This window comes from Ranitomeya imitator, chromosome 9, assembly GCF_032444005.1.
Source record: "Ranitomeya imitator isolate aRanImi1 chromosome 9, aRanImi1.pri, whole genome shotgun sequence".
In the NCBI taxonomy this organism is placed as follows: domain Eukaryota; kingdom Metazoa; phylum Chordata; class Amphibia; order Anura; family Dendrobatidae; genus Ranitomeya; species Ranitomeya imitator.
Genome location: NC_091290.1, coordinates 8352070 through 8371826, shown reverse-complemented (window position 1 = coordinate 8371826; position 19757 = coordinate 8352070). Strand labels below are relative to the sequence as shown.

The 19757-nt window shown below is 53.7% G+C and overlaps 1 protein-coding gene across 22 annotated transcripts in view; it reads right to left on the bottom strand.

The window, feature by feature from the left end:
• Positions 1-6175: 6175 nt before the first annotated feature.
• PACSIN3 (protein kinase C and casein kinase substrate in neurons 3) overlaps positions 6176-19757 on the bottom strand; it is a 37630-nt gene continuing 24048 nt past the window's right edge. For 10 of the 22 annotated variants that reach the window (XM_069739039.1, XM_069739038.1, XM_069739047.1 and 7 more), the window contains 10 exons: positions 18538-18629; positions 17530-17686; positions 14550-14785; positions 13256-13411; positions 12749-12924; positions 12368-12488; positions 11269-11408; positions 10634-10696; positions 8949-9106; positions 6176-7012 (listed from right to left, as the gene is read on the bottom strand). In XM_069739039.1, coding sequence (XP_069595140.1) covers positions 6897-7012; positions 8949-9106; positions 10634-10696; positions 11269-11408; positions 12368-12488; positions 12749-12924; positions 13256-13411; positions 14550-14785; positions 17530-17686; positions 18538-18582 — 1368 coding nt within the window. In that variant the 5' untranslated portion in view covers positions 18583-18629 and the 3' untranslated portion in view covers positions 6176-6896. Of the gene's footprint in view, positions 8898-8948; positions 9107-10633; positions 10697-11268; positions 11409-12367; positions 12489-12748; positions 12925-13255; positions 13412-14549; positions 14786-17529; positions 17687-18537; positions 18630-19757 lie in introns of all 22 variants that reach the window. The other 12 variants (XM_069739049.1, XM_069739048.1, XM_069739055.1 and 9 more) reach the window with 4 other exon arrangements.

The following is a 19757-nucleotide window of genomic DNA, read 5'->3' as shown; positions in this document are numbered from 1 at the left end:
TGTAAGGGGGCCACATCCAGCTCCAAAGAAACCTCTGCAGCCGCACAGGGGCCCAGAATGTAAGAGGCCACATCCAGCTCCAAAGCAACCTCAGCAGCCGCACAGGGGCCCAGAATGTAAGGGGCCACATCCAGCTCCAAAGCAACCTCTGCAGCCGCACAGGGGCCCAGAATGTAAGGGGCCACATCCAGCTCCAAAGCAACCTCAGCAGCCGCACAGGGGCCCAGAATGTAAGGGGCCACATCCAGCTCCAAAGCAACCTCTGCAGCCGCACAGGGGCCCAGAATGTAAGAGGCCACATCCAGCTCCAAAGCAACCTCAGCAGCCGCACAGGGGCCCAGAATGTAAGGGGGCCACATCCAGCTCCAAAGCACCTCAGCAGCCACACAGGGGCCCAGAATGTAAGGGGGCCACATCCAGCTCCAAAGCAACCTCAGCAGCCGCACAGGGGCCCAGAATGTAAGGGGGCCACATCCAGCTCCAAAGCAACCTCTGCAGCCGCACAGGGGCCCAGAATGTAAGGGGGCCACATCCAGCTCCAAAGCACCTCAGCAGCCACACAGGGGCCCAGAATGTAAGGGGCCACATCCAGCTCCAAAGCACCTCAGCAGCCGCACAGGGGCCCAGAATGTAAGGGGGCCACATCCAGCTCCAAAGCACCTCAGCAGCCGCACAGGGGCCCAGAATGTAAGGGGGCCACATCCAGCTCCAAAGCAACCTCAGCAGCCGCACAGGGGCCCAGAATGTAAGGGGGCCACATCCAGCTCCAAAGCACCTCAGCAGCCACACAGGGGCCCAGAATGTAAGGGGGCCACATCCAGCTCCAAAGCACCTCAGCAGCCACACAGGGGCCCAGAATGTAAGGGGCCACATCCAGCTCCAAAGCAACCTCTGCAGCCGCACAGGGGCCCAGAATGTAAGGGGCCACATCCAGCTCCAAAGCAACCTCTGCAGCCGCACAGGGGCCCAGAATGTAAGGGGCCACATCCAGCTCCAAAGCAACCTCTGCAGCCGCACAGGGGCCCAGAATGTAAGGGGCCACATCCAGCTCCAAAGCACCTCAGCAGCCGCACAGGGGCCCAGAATGTAAGGGGGCCACATCCAGCTCCAAAGCAACCTCAGCATCCGCACAGGGGCCCAGAATGTAAGGGGCCACATCCAGCTCCAAAGCAACCTCTGCAGCCGCACAGGGGCCCAGAATGTAAGGGGGCCACATCCAGCTCCAAAGCAACCTCTGCAGCCGCACAGGGGCCCAGAATGTAAGGGGCCACATCCAGCTCCAAAGCAACCTCTGCAGCCGCACAGGGGCCCAGAATGTAAGGGGGCCACATCCAGCTCCAAAGCAACCTCTGCAGCCGCACAGGGGCCCAGAATGTAAGGGGGCCACATCCAGCTCCAAAGCAACCTCAGCATCCGCACAGGGGCCCAGAATGTAAGGGGCCAGGGGCCCAGAAGGTAAGGGGGCCACATCCAGCTCCAAAGCAACCTCTGCAGCCGCACAGGGGCCCAGAATGTAAGGGGCCACATCCAGCTCCAAAGCACCTCAGCAGCCGCACAGGGGCCCAGAATGTAAGAGGCCACATCCAGCTCCAAAGCAACCTCTGCAGCCGCACAGGGGCCCAGAATGTAAGGGGCCACATCCAGCTCCAAAGCACCTCAGCAGCCGCACAGGGGCCCAGAATGTAAGAGGCCACATCCAGCTCCAAAGCAACCTCTGCAGCCGAACAGGGGCCCAGAATGTAAGGGGGCCACATCCAGCTCCAAAGCAACCTCTGCAGCCGCACAGGGGCCCAGAATGTAAGGGGCCACATCCAGCTCCAAAGCAACCTCAGCATCCGCACAGGGGCCCAGAATGTAAGGGGGCCACATCCAGCTCCAAAGCACCTCAGCAGCCGCACAGGGGCCCAGAATGTAAGGGGGCCACATCCAGCTCCAAAGCAACCTCTGCATCCGCACAGGGGCCCAGAATGTAAGGGGGCCACATCCAGCTCCAAAGCACCTCAGCAGCCGCACAGGGGCCCAGAATGTAAGGGGGCCACATCCAGCTCCAAAGCACCTCAGCAGCCGCACAGGGGTCCAGAATGTAAGGGGCCACATCCAGCTCCAAAGCAACGTCAGCAGCCGCACAGGGGTCCAGAATGTAAGGGGGCCACATCCAGCTCCAAAGCAACCTCAGCAGCCGCACAGGGGTCCAGAATGTAAGGGGGCCACATCCAGCTCCAAAGCAACCTCTGCATCCGCACAGGGGCCCAGAATGTAAGGGGCCACATCCAGCTCCAAAGCAACCTCAGCAGCCGCACAGGGGCCCAGAATGTAAGGGGGCCACATCCAGCTCCAAAGCAACCTCAGCATCCGCACAGGGGCCCAGAATGTAAGGGGCCACATCCAGCTCCAAAGCAACCTCTGCATCCGCACAGGGGCCCAGAATGTAAGGGGGCCACATCCAGCTCCAAAGCACCTCAGCAGCCGCACAGGGGTCCAGAATGTAAGGGGCCACATCCAGCTCCAAAGCAACGTCAGCAGCCGCACAGGGGTCCAGAATGTAAGGGGGCCACATCCAGCTCCAAAGCAACCTCAGCAGCCGCACAGGGGCCCAGAATGTAAGGGGCCACATCCAGCTCCAAAGCAACCTCAGCAGCCGCACAGGGGCCCAGAATGTAAGGGGGCCACATCCAGCTCCAAAGCAACCTCTGCATCCGCACAGGGGCCCAGAATGTAAGGGGCCACATCCAGCTCCAAAGCAACCTCAGCATCCGCACAGGGGCCCAGAATGTAAGGGGGCCACATCCAGCTCCAAAGCACCTCAGCAGCCGCACAGGGGTCCAGAATGTAAGGGGCCACATCCAGCTCCAAAGCAACGTCAGCAGCCGCACAGGGGTCCAGAATGTAAGGGGGCCACATCCAGCTCCAAAGCAACCTCAGCAGCCGCACAGGGGTCCAGAATGTAAGGGGCCACATCCAGCTCCAAAGCAACCTCAGCAGCCGCACAGGGGCCCAGAATGTAAGGGGGCCACATCCAGCTCCAAAGCAACCTCAGCAGCCGCACAGGGGCCCAGAATGTAAGGGGCCACATCCAGCTCCAAAGCAACCTCTGCATCCGCACAGGGGCCCAGAATGTAAGGGGCCACATCCAGCTCCAAAGCAACCTCTGCATCCGCACAGGGGCCCAGAATGTAAGGGGCCACATCCAGCTCCAAAGCAACCTCAGCAGCCGCACAGGGGCCCAGAATGTAAGGGGGCCACATCCAGCTCCAAAGCAACCTCAGCAGCCGCACAGGGGTCCAGAATGTAAGGGGGCCACATCCAGCTCCAAAGCAACCTCAGCAGCCGCACAGGGGCCCAGAATGTAAGGGGGCCACATCCAGCTCCAAAGCAACCTCAGCAGCCGCACAGGGGTCCAGAATGTAAGGGGGCCACATCCAGCTCCAAAGCAACCTCTGCATCCGCACAGGGGCCCAGAATGTAAGGGGCCACATCCAGCTCCAAAGCAACCTCTGCATCCGCACAGGGGCCCAGAATGTAAGGGGCCACATCCAGCTCCAAAGCACCTCAGCATTCGCACAGGGGCCCAGAATGTAAGAGGCCACATCCAGCTCCAAAGCAACCTCAGCAGCCGCACAGGGGCCCAGAATGTAAGGGGCCACATCCAGCTCCAAAGCACCTCAGCATTCGCACAGGGGCCCAGAATGTAAGAGGCCACATCCAGCTCCAAAGCAACCTCTGCAGCCGCACTGGGGCCCAGAATGTAAGAGGCCACATCCAGCTCCAAAGCAACCTCTGCAGCCGCACTGGGGCCCAGAATGTAAGGGGGCCACATCCAGCTCCAAAGCAACCTCAGCAGCCGCACAGGGGCCCAGAATGTAAGGGGGCCACATCCAGCTCCAAAGCAACCTCTGCAGCCGCACAGGGGCCCAGAATGTAAGGGGCCACATCCAGCTCCAAAGCAACCTCAGCAGCCGCACAGGGGCCCAGAATGTAAGGGGCCACATCCAGCGCCAAAGCAACCTCAGCAGCCGAACAGGGGCCCAGAATGTAAGGGGGCCACATCCAGCTCCAAAGCAACCTCTGCAGCCGCACAGGGGCCCAGAATGTAAGGGGGCCACATCCAGCTCCAAAGCAACCTCTGCAGCCGCACAGGGGCCCAGAATGTAAGGGGGCCACATCCAGCTCCAAATCAGGTGGAATTGTGTATTATGAGAAGCTATATTCCTGCAATGGGCTCCTCTTCTGGCTGTGGTCACCAGTGGACCAAGATCCAGCCAGATGTGAACCAGGTCCGGATGTTCTATGTCCTCATTACTATTTTAACGAGGTCACAGAATTTTTTTTTATTTTAAATTTACTTTTCTCGATTACAAAAAAAACTTTCATCACTTCTACGATAAGGTGTACCAATATGGCGCTTGCATGTTTGGGATTAGGCAATCTTGCACAAAGCCACTTCACAAGCCTCAACTGTGAACAGCAGCCATATACTGTGTGCGAGCCGTGTCTGCAGTCTTCCATTCCTTATCATAAAGGTTGGATGCAGCGGGTGTGGAAAGATGGCGGATCTAGCGCGGTGCTGTAAATGAGGAACGTTATGGACTGATGAGAAAGATATAATTTCAAAAGAAAATCAAATAATTATGACAGTTTTCTAGGAAAGGTGTCATTTACACATATGACCACCAGATGGCGCATTATCTGTTGCTCTGATGTAGTGGGGCCGAGTCTGTATCTGGCGCAGCGGATGGAGTCACGCAGTCATTGGCGGCTTTTACACTTTGTGGTCAGATTTCCACAAAGTAACGTCAGCTGTAGACTAGACATTATACCAAGTCCAAGCAGCAACGCCGACGTCATGACGAGACATTTTCACATAAAACACCAATTATTTCTAGCAGCTCGTTAATATCACAATATAAGTGTTAAAGGGATCAGTCCAAGATGTCCAAGAAATGTGACATGCGCAGCTCTGCTGCATCCAACAAGCTTTATATTAGAAGTCCATCACAAGGCCGTTCAACATTTGTCGAATGAACGAGAACTGTGACTTTGTATCAGCGCCACTCGATGCCTTTATACGCAATTTCCTTTATAATGGAGTTCCATCTTAAATGATAGCGGTCACCTGGACACGTCCCTTTAACTCAGGGAAGGGCAGCCTAATGTCACCTTCTAGCTTCTGCTCCTCAGGACCCTTGGGGTATATGCACAAATTTAATTTATTGGGGGGTGAGTTTTTCCTATCAGAAAAATCTCCAAAAACCATGTTTAAATTGGAAAGTTTCTGCTACAAAAACTCCTGAAAAAAAATAGTGTTAAAACCTCAGGCAGAAGAAACATTTATAATAATATTTTCATCCATTTCCAAACGAATTTTGATCAATTTAATGAAATAGAAAAAAAAAAAAAATTAGGATTACTTAGGGGAACGGCAGGAAGACAGAGTAAATCTGTCCATTTTGACCTGGAAACAAGTCCCCTTTAAGAAGGGGCATATCCCTTTAAAAATGGCAACTCTAAGGTGGCGGCTCCAATGTAATAGGATCTGTAGAATTGCGGTGAACTTTTCCATATTTAGAAGGAGAAAGATCTTTTAAACGCTGCTCAAATTGTAGCACAACCGTGATTGCCATCTACCCTTCTTCTACCACCAGGTGGCGCCATCCTGGTGTCACTGCTCAGAAAATGACTTTAACCCCTTCAATCCAGGACATCAGTGGCCACTTTATCACATTTTTAGAAATCGATTGCAAAACCTAAACTGTGGTGTCTGCCAGGAAACAAATTGGTTCCAACCTTCTTTGGCAGACAGACTTAAATCAAGTCACCGCTCATGTCGCTCCATGTCGTCATTGGGGCTCACAATCAGAACGTCCAATTAACCAGAGCGGCCGATGGGAAGCAGAGGGGGCTGCATACTGCTGCGGACCCCCGGGTGGAGAGATCGTGTGGTCCGGCTGACAGATTGGACGAAGCTTTAGCCACTTGTGCGATGTTTTATCACCTCCTGGTTGGCTCACACTTTGCACCAATTTCTGAAGAATAACGGAAGGGACCTGGGGAGGGGAGCGGTGCGGTGCCGGGCCGGGGTAGGTGTACTACTTTGGTGATTTTTTTTTTTTTACACCAATTCCACCTGTAAAACGTCCATCCCCCCACACACGGCAGCAGACGCCGACACACGGGGTAAAAACAACGTGGATTTTATTATCATTTAAATAGAAAATACATTGTTCACAATAAGGGCACTTGCATGATGAGATGGCACAAGAGGCTCGATCTGCCCCGAGCTCGACAAGTCTCATGCTGAACCCGAAATTGGCGAGACGGCGCAGAGCGAGCGGGGACACGACACAGGGAGCGATCTCTAGCGTCACCGCGACTAAACCCCCAAATTACAGGATATCAGAGACCCAGAACCCCATTATTAGGGAACCGCCCGTGTATCTAGCGGGGACAAGGCGGTGCGACATCAAGGGGTTCATAGATCCGCCACCTCGCAGGGACGGTTCTACCTCTGTGCAAACATGGGCAGTATAAAAATAAATCCCTCAGGGCGCCCGTCACATCTGTGCGCACCGGACCGGGGGAGGAGGATCGGTCGCAGTCCGGGTCGGTCCCATCAGACGAGGGTTTGGAGGAAGAACTTTCGTGTATTTCGGACCTTTGCTATATACATGTGGGCGGTCCACTCGAGCCCACCTGGACTATGTACGCCGCACATCCCTGGGGCGCAGCCGGGCCAAGATCTGGGTACAATTTAAGAAAAAAAAAAATATATATATATATATATGTGTAACGGCATGTCTAAAATAATATGGTAAAAGCAGCAATGGATTCACTAGAAGTCTCCAATGTTCATAGACCGGCCCCCCGTCCTTGGGAGGGTCCGCGCTCGGGGTGCACACTCAGGACACGACGTCCTCCACGTAGTTTGCAGGATAAAGTCCGGTTTTCCCAGAGAGGAGACGTCCGCGGCACCAGCCCTGCTCATCTTCAGAGCCCAGCTTCACGAGCTCTTCTCCTGGACACGTGAGAGAATACGAGGCCGTAAGTCACCAGAATTACACAGACAGCAGGACTTAAAGGGGATGTCCGGGACGTCACAATATGATATCACATGGGTGGAGCTGCCGGTCCCATGGTAGCCACATGTATAAAGGGCACAGATCCAGAACAGCGCCATACAGTCCGCTCTGGGTACTGTAGTTCACCTCCTATATGAGTGAATGGATCCGAGCTGCAGTACCCAGAACGGCCACTATACGGTGTATAGCACAGCGCTGTTCCAGATCTGATCATGGGGCGCCCGGACCTGCACAACCCGATATCAGTGGGCAACATCAACACTACTTGCCTGGACAACCCCTTTAAGCCATTGCAATGCAGACGGTGAAAACTGCACAACTTCATGTAGGTTTTACAGATCGCGTGCAGCGTCCTTCCTGTGTGCACGGTGCCCAGTGACCTCTATGGGCATTACAAATGCTCCAATCTGCCCGCACGCGCAATCAATTCGTCACTTACCTTGTGATTCTTCCAGGGGGGACACGAGTAACTACAATCTGCTATATAAGTAATGTATGAGACCCCGTCACTATAGTAATGGCGCCATCTCTGCGCACAGCTGCTCTCTACATCTTCCAATGCTTTTATTAACAGTGCCCTCGCTGCATTCACTACAATGGGGCACGTATTGCAGTACCAGATGCAGCCTACAATCAGGGGTGGTGCTGTAGACGCCTTTAATATCCACTTCATTCTGATTTAATGAGACGCAGCCTCCCTCTTCCAGAGTCAGCGCCCCGCCGCTACCTCAGGGGTCCTGTCTGAGACTGCAGCAGGTTTCCAAAGAAGTGAACAGAGCAGAGTTGCAGTACCACACACAACCTCAGGACACGGGTGGCGCTGGTTTTAGCAAGAAAGGAGCCATGTTTTTACCAGTCCTGTAAAAGGGCCATGACAGATCAGTTTAGGAATCCACTCGCCCATACATATGCACGCTCCGCTCAGCAGAATGTGCATGCGTGTTCATATAGGAAAGGTCCAGTCCTTCAGTCTGGACCCCCGGGCAGCCCTCCCACTGAGGTGTATGGGCACGTAGACAGCGAAGCGCCATTTATAACCAGTCGCCACACATCTAATAAACCTGTCATCAGTTGATGGTCAGCGAAGCAGCAGAGAGAAGGAAAAAACACATTCTGGAAGCCTCAGAGGAGCCGTGTGAACAGTGCACACAATACAGGAGGTAATAAAGTTACAGGAGATTGTCCAGATCTTACTGATCACTCAGGATCCGACCGCTGGGACCTGCGAGATCCAGAGAACAGATCTGCAGATCCCCTCCTGGAAGGGGCCGAGGACAGAGCAGCGCTCACCCATCTCCGGCAGCCCCATGGAAACGAATGCAGCGGAGGTACCCCAGCCCCGTTCTCAGGGGTCCGAGGACCCCCAGTGATCAGACAATTCTCCCCATTCCATAAACAGGAGGTCACTTACAACCTCTTAAGTAGCAGAGATATTAAAGGCTCCGAGAGGAGGAGTTTCCCTTTAAATTGAACAGCGCCACCCTGCTGTATTTATTGCAGCTCCGCTCCTGTGGTTAGTGGGGCCGAGTTGTAATACCACATACCCCCTGAAGACAGGGGTGGCGCCATTCTTGCATTTTCTGACTGAGGACAGAGTCGCGGTATTCTCTGCACCACACGTGTTGGATGACCGGAGCGGCGTCTCCTCCGGTGCCAGCGTCGTGTGGCTGACATTAGTACAGTAATTAGTGCGGTGTTAATGGTGGGTGGAGAACGTGGTAGCGAGGTGCGTGCACCATGCAGGGTGCCAGCCTGCGGGCTCTGCCGGATTCATGCACTAGGCCTGACCAGGGATGGAGGATGGGGGTGCGGGGTACGTGCCTGTGGATAAGGAGACAGGAGGGGAGTTAAGGGAAGGTTAGTGGTGTATACCTGCCGAAAAGCTCAGCTCGTCAGCCTCCTGTCCAGTGTAATCATACAGCGCCCGCACACGCACGCCCTCTACCTGTGACGCCTCCCGACCATTACTGTCCAGTGACTTTTTAGGACTTTCATCTTCGGACCACTCCGAGCCGTCGTCTTTCACAGCGCTGCAAGAAGCACAAGGGTTAATGACCACGGCAGACGAGAGAGACCCTGCAGAGCAACGCCACCCAACATGCGTCCGCGCGCATGATATGAGCCCGTATAGACCGGGAGAGACGTCACCCAACAACGCCAAGAGGAAAGACGTTCTTAAGGAGTTTTCCAGGACGGACACAACGGGGGAACCTTAGGCCTCGTCTGTGCAGATTTTACCCCAAATCGGAGTCTAAGGGGATTCCGCCACCAACAGTATAGGAGGCGCCTGGAGGAGAGGAGACTTGTGGACCTTCCTCCCAGGGGGCATTGTCTAAACTGTGCTGGCTCCATTGCAGCCACAGCCGCCGGCTCCAGGCAGAAGCTCCTTCCATCCGGCCTCCTTCACACATCCCAATATTCCCAGTATTGGTGACGTCCGTATGAACCATCCGTGTGCCACGTACTGGAATAGCACGGAGAATACACGTTACAGATGTTTACGTGTTAAATGTGCAAACAGAGAACACAAGATGTCGGAGGTTATACATTAGTGCCCTGTGTAGTTTACTGTACATTTATTTAGCTAATAAATGAGGGGAAAAAAGTGGCGTGAGGTTCCCCTATTTTCAATAACCAGCTGAAGGCAAGCAAACAGCTGTGAGCTGGTCTTAGCCTTGGAAGGGGACAATATCCATGGCCCCTTCCCAGGCTATCAATATCGGCCTGCTTAGCCTCTGCTGGATATTAAAAATAGGAGAGACCCTACATGTTCTTAAATTATAAGCCAATTACAAGTACAGAAAGCTTCACACGCACGGCACCGACTATGTATCCCACGGACATTCTCTACTCCATCTTTGCACATCTAACACTTAAACATCTGTCACACAGATTCACACCTATGTCATCCGTGTGCGGATGTAGGACGCCTGTGCTGCTGGAAAAACGGACATGTCTACGTGTGTGAACACAACGACGTGTGCGCAGCCCTATAGAATATAATGGGTGTGCATGTGTGAGAGTCTTCAGTATGTAAGAAAACGGTCACCACCTACTAGAGACACGGACGTGTGAGGGGCCTTAATGAGGATCAGAGCCATTAATGAGGAGAGCCAAACCTTACGCAGCCAAGTGGGCGCCACCACACAACCGTGGCAGTGTCTGGTATTGCAGCTCAGCATGCGACCTCACTGGCAGTGTGTCCTTCACAGAGGCAATGTCTTTAGTGCTTGCGTCCTGGAAAACCCCTTAATGTCCGGTGTTTTCACCAATGCGCGGTGTCAGGGGCATTTTTTGGGAAATGCTCTTTACAGGGTAAATGAAACAAAAAGGACGATGATCTCATCCAGATAAAGACTTTGACCAGCAGAAATGCCCCAGTGACCCCATAACCACCGATCACCACCCAGAGGACAGAAGTGAAGAGAAAGCGGTAGAGTCTCTAATTAGAAGAGGTCCATGAAGGAGAGGTCAGCCGAGGAAACCCGCCACCAAAGAGAAAGTATAGACAAGGACCCTGCGTCCGCGGGGGCAGCCGACGAGCGGCCTGTACTGACTCTGAACGTCGGTTATCCGTTAAAGTGGCATAGAAATCCTGGTCTTCATCTGCGTAGGAAAACCTGGGAGGGGGACGTCAAACAGATCGTAAAACGAGGCCAAACCCTCCGTGTCCCACGTCTCAGCACCATAACGGGGGCAAACTGGTCAGTCTCATGGTCTGGTATAGTCTTCCCAAATCCATGGCTCCGGCACACCACGACAGCCTGAGGCTCAGCTGCTGAACTGCGGCCATCAGGGCACAAGGTCACTGTCCGGCCATGGTGAGATTATAAGTCCCATCATGTCCTGATGGCCCAGACTGCCCTAACATGATGGGAGTTGTGGCTCTGACGCAGCTGTTAACCCAGGGTATGATGGGGGTGGTAGTTATACAACAGTTGGAAAGCGACGGATGGTCACGGCGTGCTCGGAGTTGCAGTTTGGCAATAGCTTTAAGGCCACAACTCCCAGCATGTCATGGCAGCCTGTGGCACAATGGGGGTGCAAGTCTCAGGTCGGGGTTCACCTGCAGCTTTCCAGCTGTTCTAATACACAAGAAGGAGGTCCCACGTCCTATGAAGCCCGTGGTCGGATGTCGCCGCGCCGACAATCTGCACTAATGGGGGTGAGGATCGGAGAACGTCTGACTCACCCGCGGTTCAGCTGCTGGGTGGGGGTCCCGGCTGAAACCCCATCCTTGGCTGGCACAATGCCAGTGAGGGTGACCTCCTCCACGTTTTTACTGCTGCGCTCCTTCTTGCTGATTGGCCTCTGTGTCTCAGGAGACCATTCCTGGATTTTAGGTGCAAAGGGGGGGAAATAAAAATCCATAAAGTATCTGCTGATGGCCCCCTCAGATATAACGTCCATCCTGCACCCCCACATCTTCCAGGCATTGTGCCCCCCATATACCAGGACAGTATTACCACTAGGGGAAGGGAAACCCACAAACCGCAGAGCAAACACCAGCGCCGCCCCCCACAGCCCTCCTAGGTGAACTTTTAACCACAGTAGATTTTTTTTCTCTCTCCGCACTTAAGAATTTTGCAGGAAGTTTTTTTTTCCTCCCACAAGAAACTGATTAATTCTTCAAAGTGCAAATTCCAACAATTATTTACAGCCATTTACAGGTCGGGAGGAAGTTTATCCTGGGAAGACCGAAGCCACAACCAGGAGATCAGGAAGGAAAACTTCACAGCGACTAGAAAAAGGCAAACAGGACCCCGACAGGGGGATATCCGCTGACCAGACTGTTATAGGGGTCCGCTGCCAGTCACGAGGCCTCAGGAAAGGTCCTGAATATCAGATCAGTAGGGTTCCCGCAGCTGCGGCGATGACCATGTAACCGAGGAAATGGCCGTCCTCATACTGAAGTGAATGGGAGCAGAGCCGCAGTACAGAGCACGGCCACTACACGGTGTATGGAGAGGCGCCGGTTCGGTCATTGTACATCCAGTGATTGCTGGAGATCTCGGACCCCCGCCCAGTTATCCTAAGGATCGGTCATCAATAGTTAAGTCAGAGAAAACCCTTTAAACTCAGCTGGGATAAAACTGAAGTCCGATTCCTTGTAGCTCGAGAAAAACAAAATGCGAGAAGCCAAGAGCAGCAGGCACATTGGTTTCTTCACAGCAGTCCAAGAAGAGTGCCACAACTGTCCACAGGTTGCATGAGGTATTGCATCCCAATCACCTTAATGGGGCAGAGATGCAATATCAAAACACAAGTAACCAAACCAGTATGGACGGTACCTCAAACTGCGGCCAGTTCATAGCCATGCCCGGCCCGTGGGTGTTCCTCCACCATTTCAGGTCCTGCTGATCGTCAGCCGCCCCGATGCCCTGGTGGAGGTCGCGGTACAAAGCATGGAAGCTGCAAGAGAGCAAAGAAAACATGATCAAAGCCAGAGCGCCGGCCACGTAACCCCACAGGAGAGCCACGAGGGGCCGGGGGCAGCTTCCAGGTGGGTGGGGGTGGGGTGGGGGGGAAGGTTTAGGACAAATAGGGAGATATTTCAGCCCAGAAGGGTCAGCGTTTTATGGACAGAAAATCCAGAAGTGGCCGAGTGTTTGGACAGCACCGCCCCAGGACCCCAGACAGCACGCACCCTGGACAGCACCGCCCGGCATTACCTGTCTTTGCTGGAGAGATCAAGGTGCTTGTGAAAATCCAGCAGCATCTCTTTAAAGAAGCGAAGTCTCTTCTGCTCGGCCTCCTGGCAGCTCTCGAATTGCTGCTCCATGTCCTCCATGTAGCGGGGGTTGTATCGGTTCAGCTCATCCAGGGCTTTCTCGTACACACCCTTCTCCTGCGGCACGTTCAGGACAAAGCAAAATTAGGTTTACCCTTAGGGGAAAGACGCTACAAAAAAAAAAAAGTATGGACGAGTCCTTAGGAGAAGCCAATATACGTGATCAGAGGTGGCCAAGAGTGCACCGTGCAGAGTCAGTTCTCAGTTCTGCAGCTCCCATTGAAGTGAGTGATCTGCAGTACCGAGAATGGCCACTACATGGTGTAGTGAGCTGTGCTGACCCGCCGCAGTACACCGGTCACCCGGCCGCTCAGTGGGGGCGCCATGATCTGATGGTGAGGACCAGTCCTAGGGAGAAGCCTTTCAAGATGATCTCTCAGCTTCTGACCTTCTCCGCCTCCTGGCTGCTCCGCTCCACCCGTTCCTGTAATTTGCGGATTTGCTCTTGTGACACGGAGGCGTCAGCCTTTGAATGATCCTCTCGCACTTGTGCCGACCGCTCGTCCTTCCGGGCCGCGTGGTAACGCCTTTTTGCTGTCTCGACCTGTAAAGTAAAAAAAATTAAAAGGATCGTTTTAAGAAAAAAAAATATAAATGCAACCAATTTTGTGATAATGTTCAATGGAACGGGTGTTGTGTGACTGATACCGGGAGCTACGGGCAGAGACGAGACCAGAGGCCGCTCCCTGGAGGGCGGCATTATGCACTGGAATTATAGAAGACACATTAAGCCAGATGCACAACAACTTGCTGATTGTTTCCAGGTGAAAAAAAAACAAAACAATACAGTTTAGACAGATTTTCTTCTCTAAGAAGGAAGGAAACTTTAAAAAGGAGAAACCATTTCCCGTGTCACCACCTCGGCCACAGATTCCCAGCATTTATACATTAGCAGCATGCACAATGTAATGTCACCGGGCGGTCACCTCGTCTGGTCCCACTCCCAAGATACAGGACAAGAGTTTTATAAACTTCCAGGGAAACAATAAACTGAGCGATTTCCTAATGGGAATATTTTTAGAGCACTTGTGCATGAAATGGAGGCGATCACTCCCAATCACTAAACTTCTCGGGGTAAAGAAAAAAAAAAAAGTAGAACAAATAAAACTATGAATCTGTATATGTAGCCCCCCTCCCCCCCCCCCCCCCCCCAAATAAAGAACAGGGCCCTAACACATCACTGACTGAAGAGCAGGTCAGAATTCCCATCGATCTGGACGGGGATTACAATCACCTCTCCTAACTATTTTCAAGCTCTACTATACATACACCATGTATACAGTAGTGAATATCTGCTGTACAGTTCCTTATGACATGCCCTGAGCTGTGTAGCTGTGAATCCAGCACTGGGATGAGATTAAATTAATAGAAAGTGATAGTATGGAGGATATTATACAGAAGTACCCATGTTTGTACCCATGATTCCAGCAAAGAGATAAGACAAAGCACTAGATAACAGGAGTGAGGACGTTGTCCAGTACTGCGTAATGTAGCTATGAATCCAGCTCTGAGATGAGAGCCAACACTTACTAGAAATCAGCAGCATGGATGATATTATACAGAAGCGTTGAGCTGTGTAACGAGGGCTAAACGTTTTGGAAGCCATCTCCAATGGGGCAATGGTGAAATTACCCAGACTTCTCACTCCACCCCCCAATGTATTTGTAGCATAGGACACTTACATCTTTAAGTTTCTTCACCCAGGGTTTCTGCGCTTTGCTGAACCCGTCCTCCGACTCCTTAGTCTCTCGAAAGCCTCCGATCATCTGCTTGTGGTAGGCTTCCTTCTGCCAGTCCCGCACCTTCCCGCTGTCTTCATCCCATAGTTGATTCCTCAGCTCAGTGTGGATCTCGCTGAGGGAATCTGCAGCGGTGAGGAAAGCGTTCCAGGCCTTCTCCAGGGTGCCGTACTGAGGACCTGCGGGCAGTGAAGGGGGAAAACATCATCTACTAGTTAGATTGTACGCGTCACCTGACTATTCAGAATATGCCATCCTGTGTCCATGAGGAATAACACTATTACCAGATATTACATGACATAGCCAGCAGTTTTCACTAGTTTTGTTCTCTCAGCCATGTTACAGCAGTACTGAGCATTGTAGCTGTTAACGCTGCACTGGGCAGGGATAAAAATCACCAATTAGAAAGCAGCAGAAAGGAGGAAATTATACAGCAAACTAAACAGTTTAGTTGTTAATCAAGCTAGGGTGAAAACACTTCCTAGAAAGCAGCAGCATGGAGAAATAAGCAATACTGAGCCATGAATCCTGCACTGGAATTAAATAAAACAAAAATCAGAAGATGAATTATGGAAATGATAGTATCTCAGCCCGATGAAGGATTCACTGACCAGTTCTTCTATATACGGACCACCAAGCTGCTGCTTTCTAATAAGTATTTTATCTCACTCCAGAGCTGGATTCACAACCACACTGGATAGTTCCCTTTATAATTCCCTGAGCAGTGTGGCTGTGAATCCAGCTCTGGGGTGAAAAAACATTTACTAGAAAGATGCAGCATAAAGACCATTATACAGCAGTATTGATTCGTGTAGCAGCGCACTGTAGTGATAAATCAGTCCTTCTCTTCCCTCATCCAGCGATCTGAATAGGCAGCTGTAATCCGACTCCTCAGTGAGCTGGCAGTCTCTTTGCTCCTCCTGGTCTTAATCAGCGGCAGCTGAAGGAGGACAGCACCTGACAATGGGCTGCAGTATGCGACCGCCTGCCAGCACTGTGCACACAGCAGTAGTCCTGCAAGGAGTACCGAGAGGATGGGGGTTGTAGTGGCTGCAGGAGTTCAGCATTGGGCTGTTGCATTTTGCTGTACATGTGCATCAGTCTCAGGTTGCACGGCGTGGTCCCTACGGCGTGTCGTCACCGGCTCCGGGGCCCAGCGACAGATGTGTCCGGGCCTGACATCGGCGTGTAAGTCAGGCACATTTTTCGCTTCTGTGTGGTTTGACCGTCAGATCCCCTGGGCTTTACAGCGACGGTAAGGAAGCACTCGGGTCGTGTCAGACGCCACAGAACTGGAGGAACCGGATTCACCACTTACCGGATCTTATTTACAGAAAGATCACACGACGCAACAAGGATTAGGGTTACTGCACTCGTCCCTGCGCCCACATTGACCTTCTACAGGAGCCAGTTACCATAAAGTCTCGTCTGGGGCCCTTTACCACAACCCTCTACTGCAAGGAGAAGAGATTTTTGGTCCTTCCAGGGTCTGAGCACACGGGACCACCACCTATTGAAGCGGACACAGCAACACATCTGCAGTGCCCCCGCGTGCAGAGACCCCAAGGGAGTTAAGCCCACAACATTTTACATCCAGGATAAGAGATCACGGGCGGCCGGCAGCCAAAAGGCGGAGACGTCTGGCCCATTCTCCAGACCCCTGAGGCCATATAACCCTACGGGGGACACCTGGCCCATTCTCCAGACCCCTGAGGCCATATAACCCTACGGGGGACACCTGGCCCATTCTCCAGACCCCTGAGGCCATATAACCCGACGGGGGACCCCTGGCCCATTCTCCAGACCCCTGAGGCCATATAACCCGACGGGGGCGCCTGGCCCATTCTCCAGACCCCTGAGGCCATATAACCCTACGGGGGCGCCTGGCCCATTCTCCAGAACCCAAGGCCATATAACCCTACGGAGGGGACGCCTGGCCCGTTCTCCAGACCCCTGAGGCCATATAACCCTACGGAGGGGACACCTGGCCCATTCTCCAGCACCACTGAGGCCATATAACCCTACGGAGGGGACGCCTGGCCCATTCTCCGGACCCCTGAGGCCATATAACCCTACGGAGGGGACGCCTGGCCCATTCTCCGGACCCCTGAGGCCATATAACCCTACGGAGGGGACGCCTGGCCCATTCTCCGGACCCCTGAGGCCATATAACCCTACGGAGGGGACGCCTGGCCCATTCTCCGGACCCCTGAAGCCATATAACCCTACAGAGGGGACACCTGGCCCGTTCTGCAGACCCGAGGCCATATAACCCTACGGAGGGGACGCCTGGCCCGTTCTCCAGAACCACTGAGGCCATATAACCCTACGGAGGGGACGCCTGGCCCATTCTCCAGACCCCTGAGGCCATATAACCCTACGGAGGGGACACCTGGCCCATTCTCCGGACCCCTGAGGCCATATAACCCTACAGAGGGGACACCTGGCCCATTCTCCGGACCCCTGAGGCCATATAACCCTACGGAGGGGACGCCTGGCCCATTCTCCAGACCCCTGAGGCCATATAACCCTACGGAGGGGACACCTGGCCCATTCTCCAGCACCACTGAGGCCATATAACCCTACGGAGGGGACGCCTGGCCCATTCTCTGGACCCCTGAGGCCATATAACCCTACGGAGGGGACACCTGGCCCATTCTCCAGCACCACTGAGGCCATATAACCCTACGGAGGGGACGCCTGGCCCATTCTCTGGACCCCTGAGGCCATATAACCCTACGGAGGGGACGCCTGGCCCATTCTCCGGACCCCTGAAGCCATATAACCCTACAGAGGGGACACCTGGCCCGTTCTGCAGACCCGAGGCCATAAGATGTCTGGATGTTCTCCAGACCCCCTGCCCTCTGAGGTCATAGCCCATCTTAATGATTGCTCAGTCATCTCACGTTTTCCCACCTCTTACCCTTTTCCAAGCTGCCCTTCCATTTGCGGCTCCAGTCAGTCAGTTGTTGGGCATAACTCTTCTCAATTTTGGCCCTCTCTCTGAAACAGGTGACCAGGTCATTGCACAGCCGGTTCCCGTCCTCGATCCGCTTTACGGTGCGGCGGTAGTTACCGGCCTAGAGAAAGGTAGAAAGAGCTGCGTGATCCCACTGCCGAAAGAATAGAGAGGGGAGAGGCTCCTGCTGCAGACAGTGAGGTGGAGGGGGACATGGCGATCTACTGAGACACAGATCGAAGTTTAGAGAAACTTATGGATTACACAGAGCCTTTGACATTGTGTTTGGCAGAAGGATCTCTTTAGCCAGGACAAGAATTCACTGTCAGCTCCCACTACAAGGTGCAAGGAGCAGGGACGTTCAGGCTCTGTCCATACAGTGTTCGACCAGCGGGAGTGGTGCCAGAAACTACCAATCTGTTGCTGACTAAGCCATGAATATCCGTCTGACACCCCCTTTAAGGCTGTATTCACACCTTCGTGGTTGTTGTTCATAATGGAGCAGTATTAAACTGCCCAACAACCTACAGTGTCAGGTCGGCGCAGTTGTACTGATTACACCGATACCTGGTGATGAAATCTGTCTTGTGGTTGTTGTTAATCTACCTTCAATTTTTAGTTAAGGATATGCCTGTGCTCTAGGGCGGGGCACCAGATGAAGACCCCGCCCACAGCCCCACCCTGGAGTGTGTGCATATCATTAACTAAAAACTGAAGTTAAAAAAAAAAAAAAAAAAAAAACACAACCAGACGGATTTCATCACCAGGTATCAGTGTAATCAGTATAATGGTGCAGACCTGACACTGTCTGTAGTCGCTGTGCACAATCCTGCTGACCGGTGAACTTTAAAGCCGATACCGCCGGTAAACCTATGACCACGGCTTCCGTGGGGATCCTTCATGGGAGTCCATCGTTTTGCTGATGGACAGGATCAAAGACATCTATATTTTTAGGAGCCCATGTGCACTCACCTCCCAGAAGCTGCCCCCAGCAGGGCCTCCCCCGTCGTCGGTCATGACCGCGGATTTCTTGCAGCACAGAATTTTTGCAGATTAGATGAACACTAGAGGAAAAAAAGAAAAGGCAAGAAGAGAATTAATGTGGATACCGGTCCGATGAGCAAAAGACGATGCAATCCCCTGTACCCACAGAATATTACTGCGACCGCACCGAGGACCCGTCGTCAACGCCACAAATTCTCAGAGGAAGAATTGCAGACAGGACTCGTCCTGCTGCAGGAGGAACCGGGGGGCACGGTGCACCCCTATATGTAAGGCTCGTCCTGCTGCAGGAGGAACCGGGGGGGCACTCCTAGATGTAAGGCTCGTCCTGCTGCAGGAGGAGCCGGGGCGCACCCCTAGATATAAGGCTCATTCTGCTGCAGGAGGAGACGGGGGGCACGGTGCACCCCTAGATGTAAGGCTCGTCCTGCTGCAGGAGGAGCTGGGGTGCACCCCTAGATGTAAGGCTCGTCCTGCTGCAGGAGGAACCGGGGCGCACCCCTAGATGTAAGGCTCGTCCTGCTGCAGGAGGAACCGGGGGGGCACTCCTAGATGTAAGGCTCGTCCTGCTGCAGGAGGAGCCGGGGGGCACCCTTAGATGTAAGGCTCGTCCTGCTGCAGGAGGAACCGGGGCGCACCCCTAGATGTAAGGCTCGTCCTGCTGCAGGAGGAGCCGGGGGGCACCCTTAGATGTAAGGCTCGTCCTGCTGCAGGAGGAGCTGGGGTGCACCCCTAGATGTAAGGCTCGTCCTGCTGCAGGAGGAGCTGGGGTGCACTCCTAGATGTAAGGCTCGTCCTGCTGCAGGAGGAACCGGGGCGCACCCCTATATGTAAGGCTCGTCCTGCTGCAGGAGGAGCCGGGGCGCACCCCTAGATGTAAGGCTCGTCCTGCTGCAGGAGGAGCCGGGGGGCACCCTTAGATGTAAGGCTCGTCCTGCTGCAGGAGGAGCTGGGGTGCACCCCTAGATGTAAGGCTCGTCCTGCTGCAGGAGGAGCTGGGGTGCACCCCTAGATGTAAGGCTCGTCCTGCTGCAGGAGGAACCGGGGCGCACCCCTATATGTAAGGCTCGTCCTGCTGCAGGAGGAGCCGGGGCGCACCCCTAGATGTAAGGCTCGTCCTGCTGCAGGAGGAACCGGGGGGCACGGTGCACCCCTAGATGTAAGGCTCGTCCTGCTGCAGGAGGAGCCGG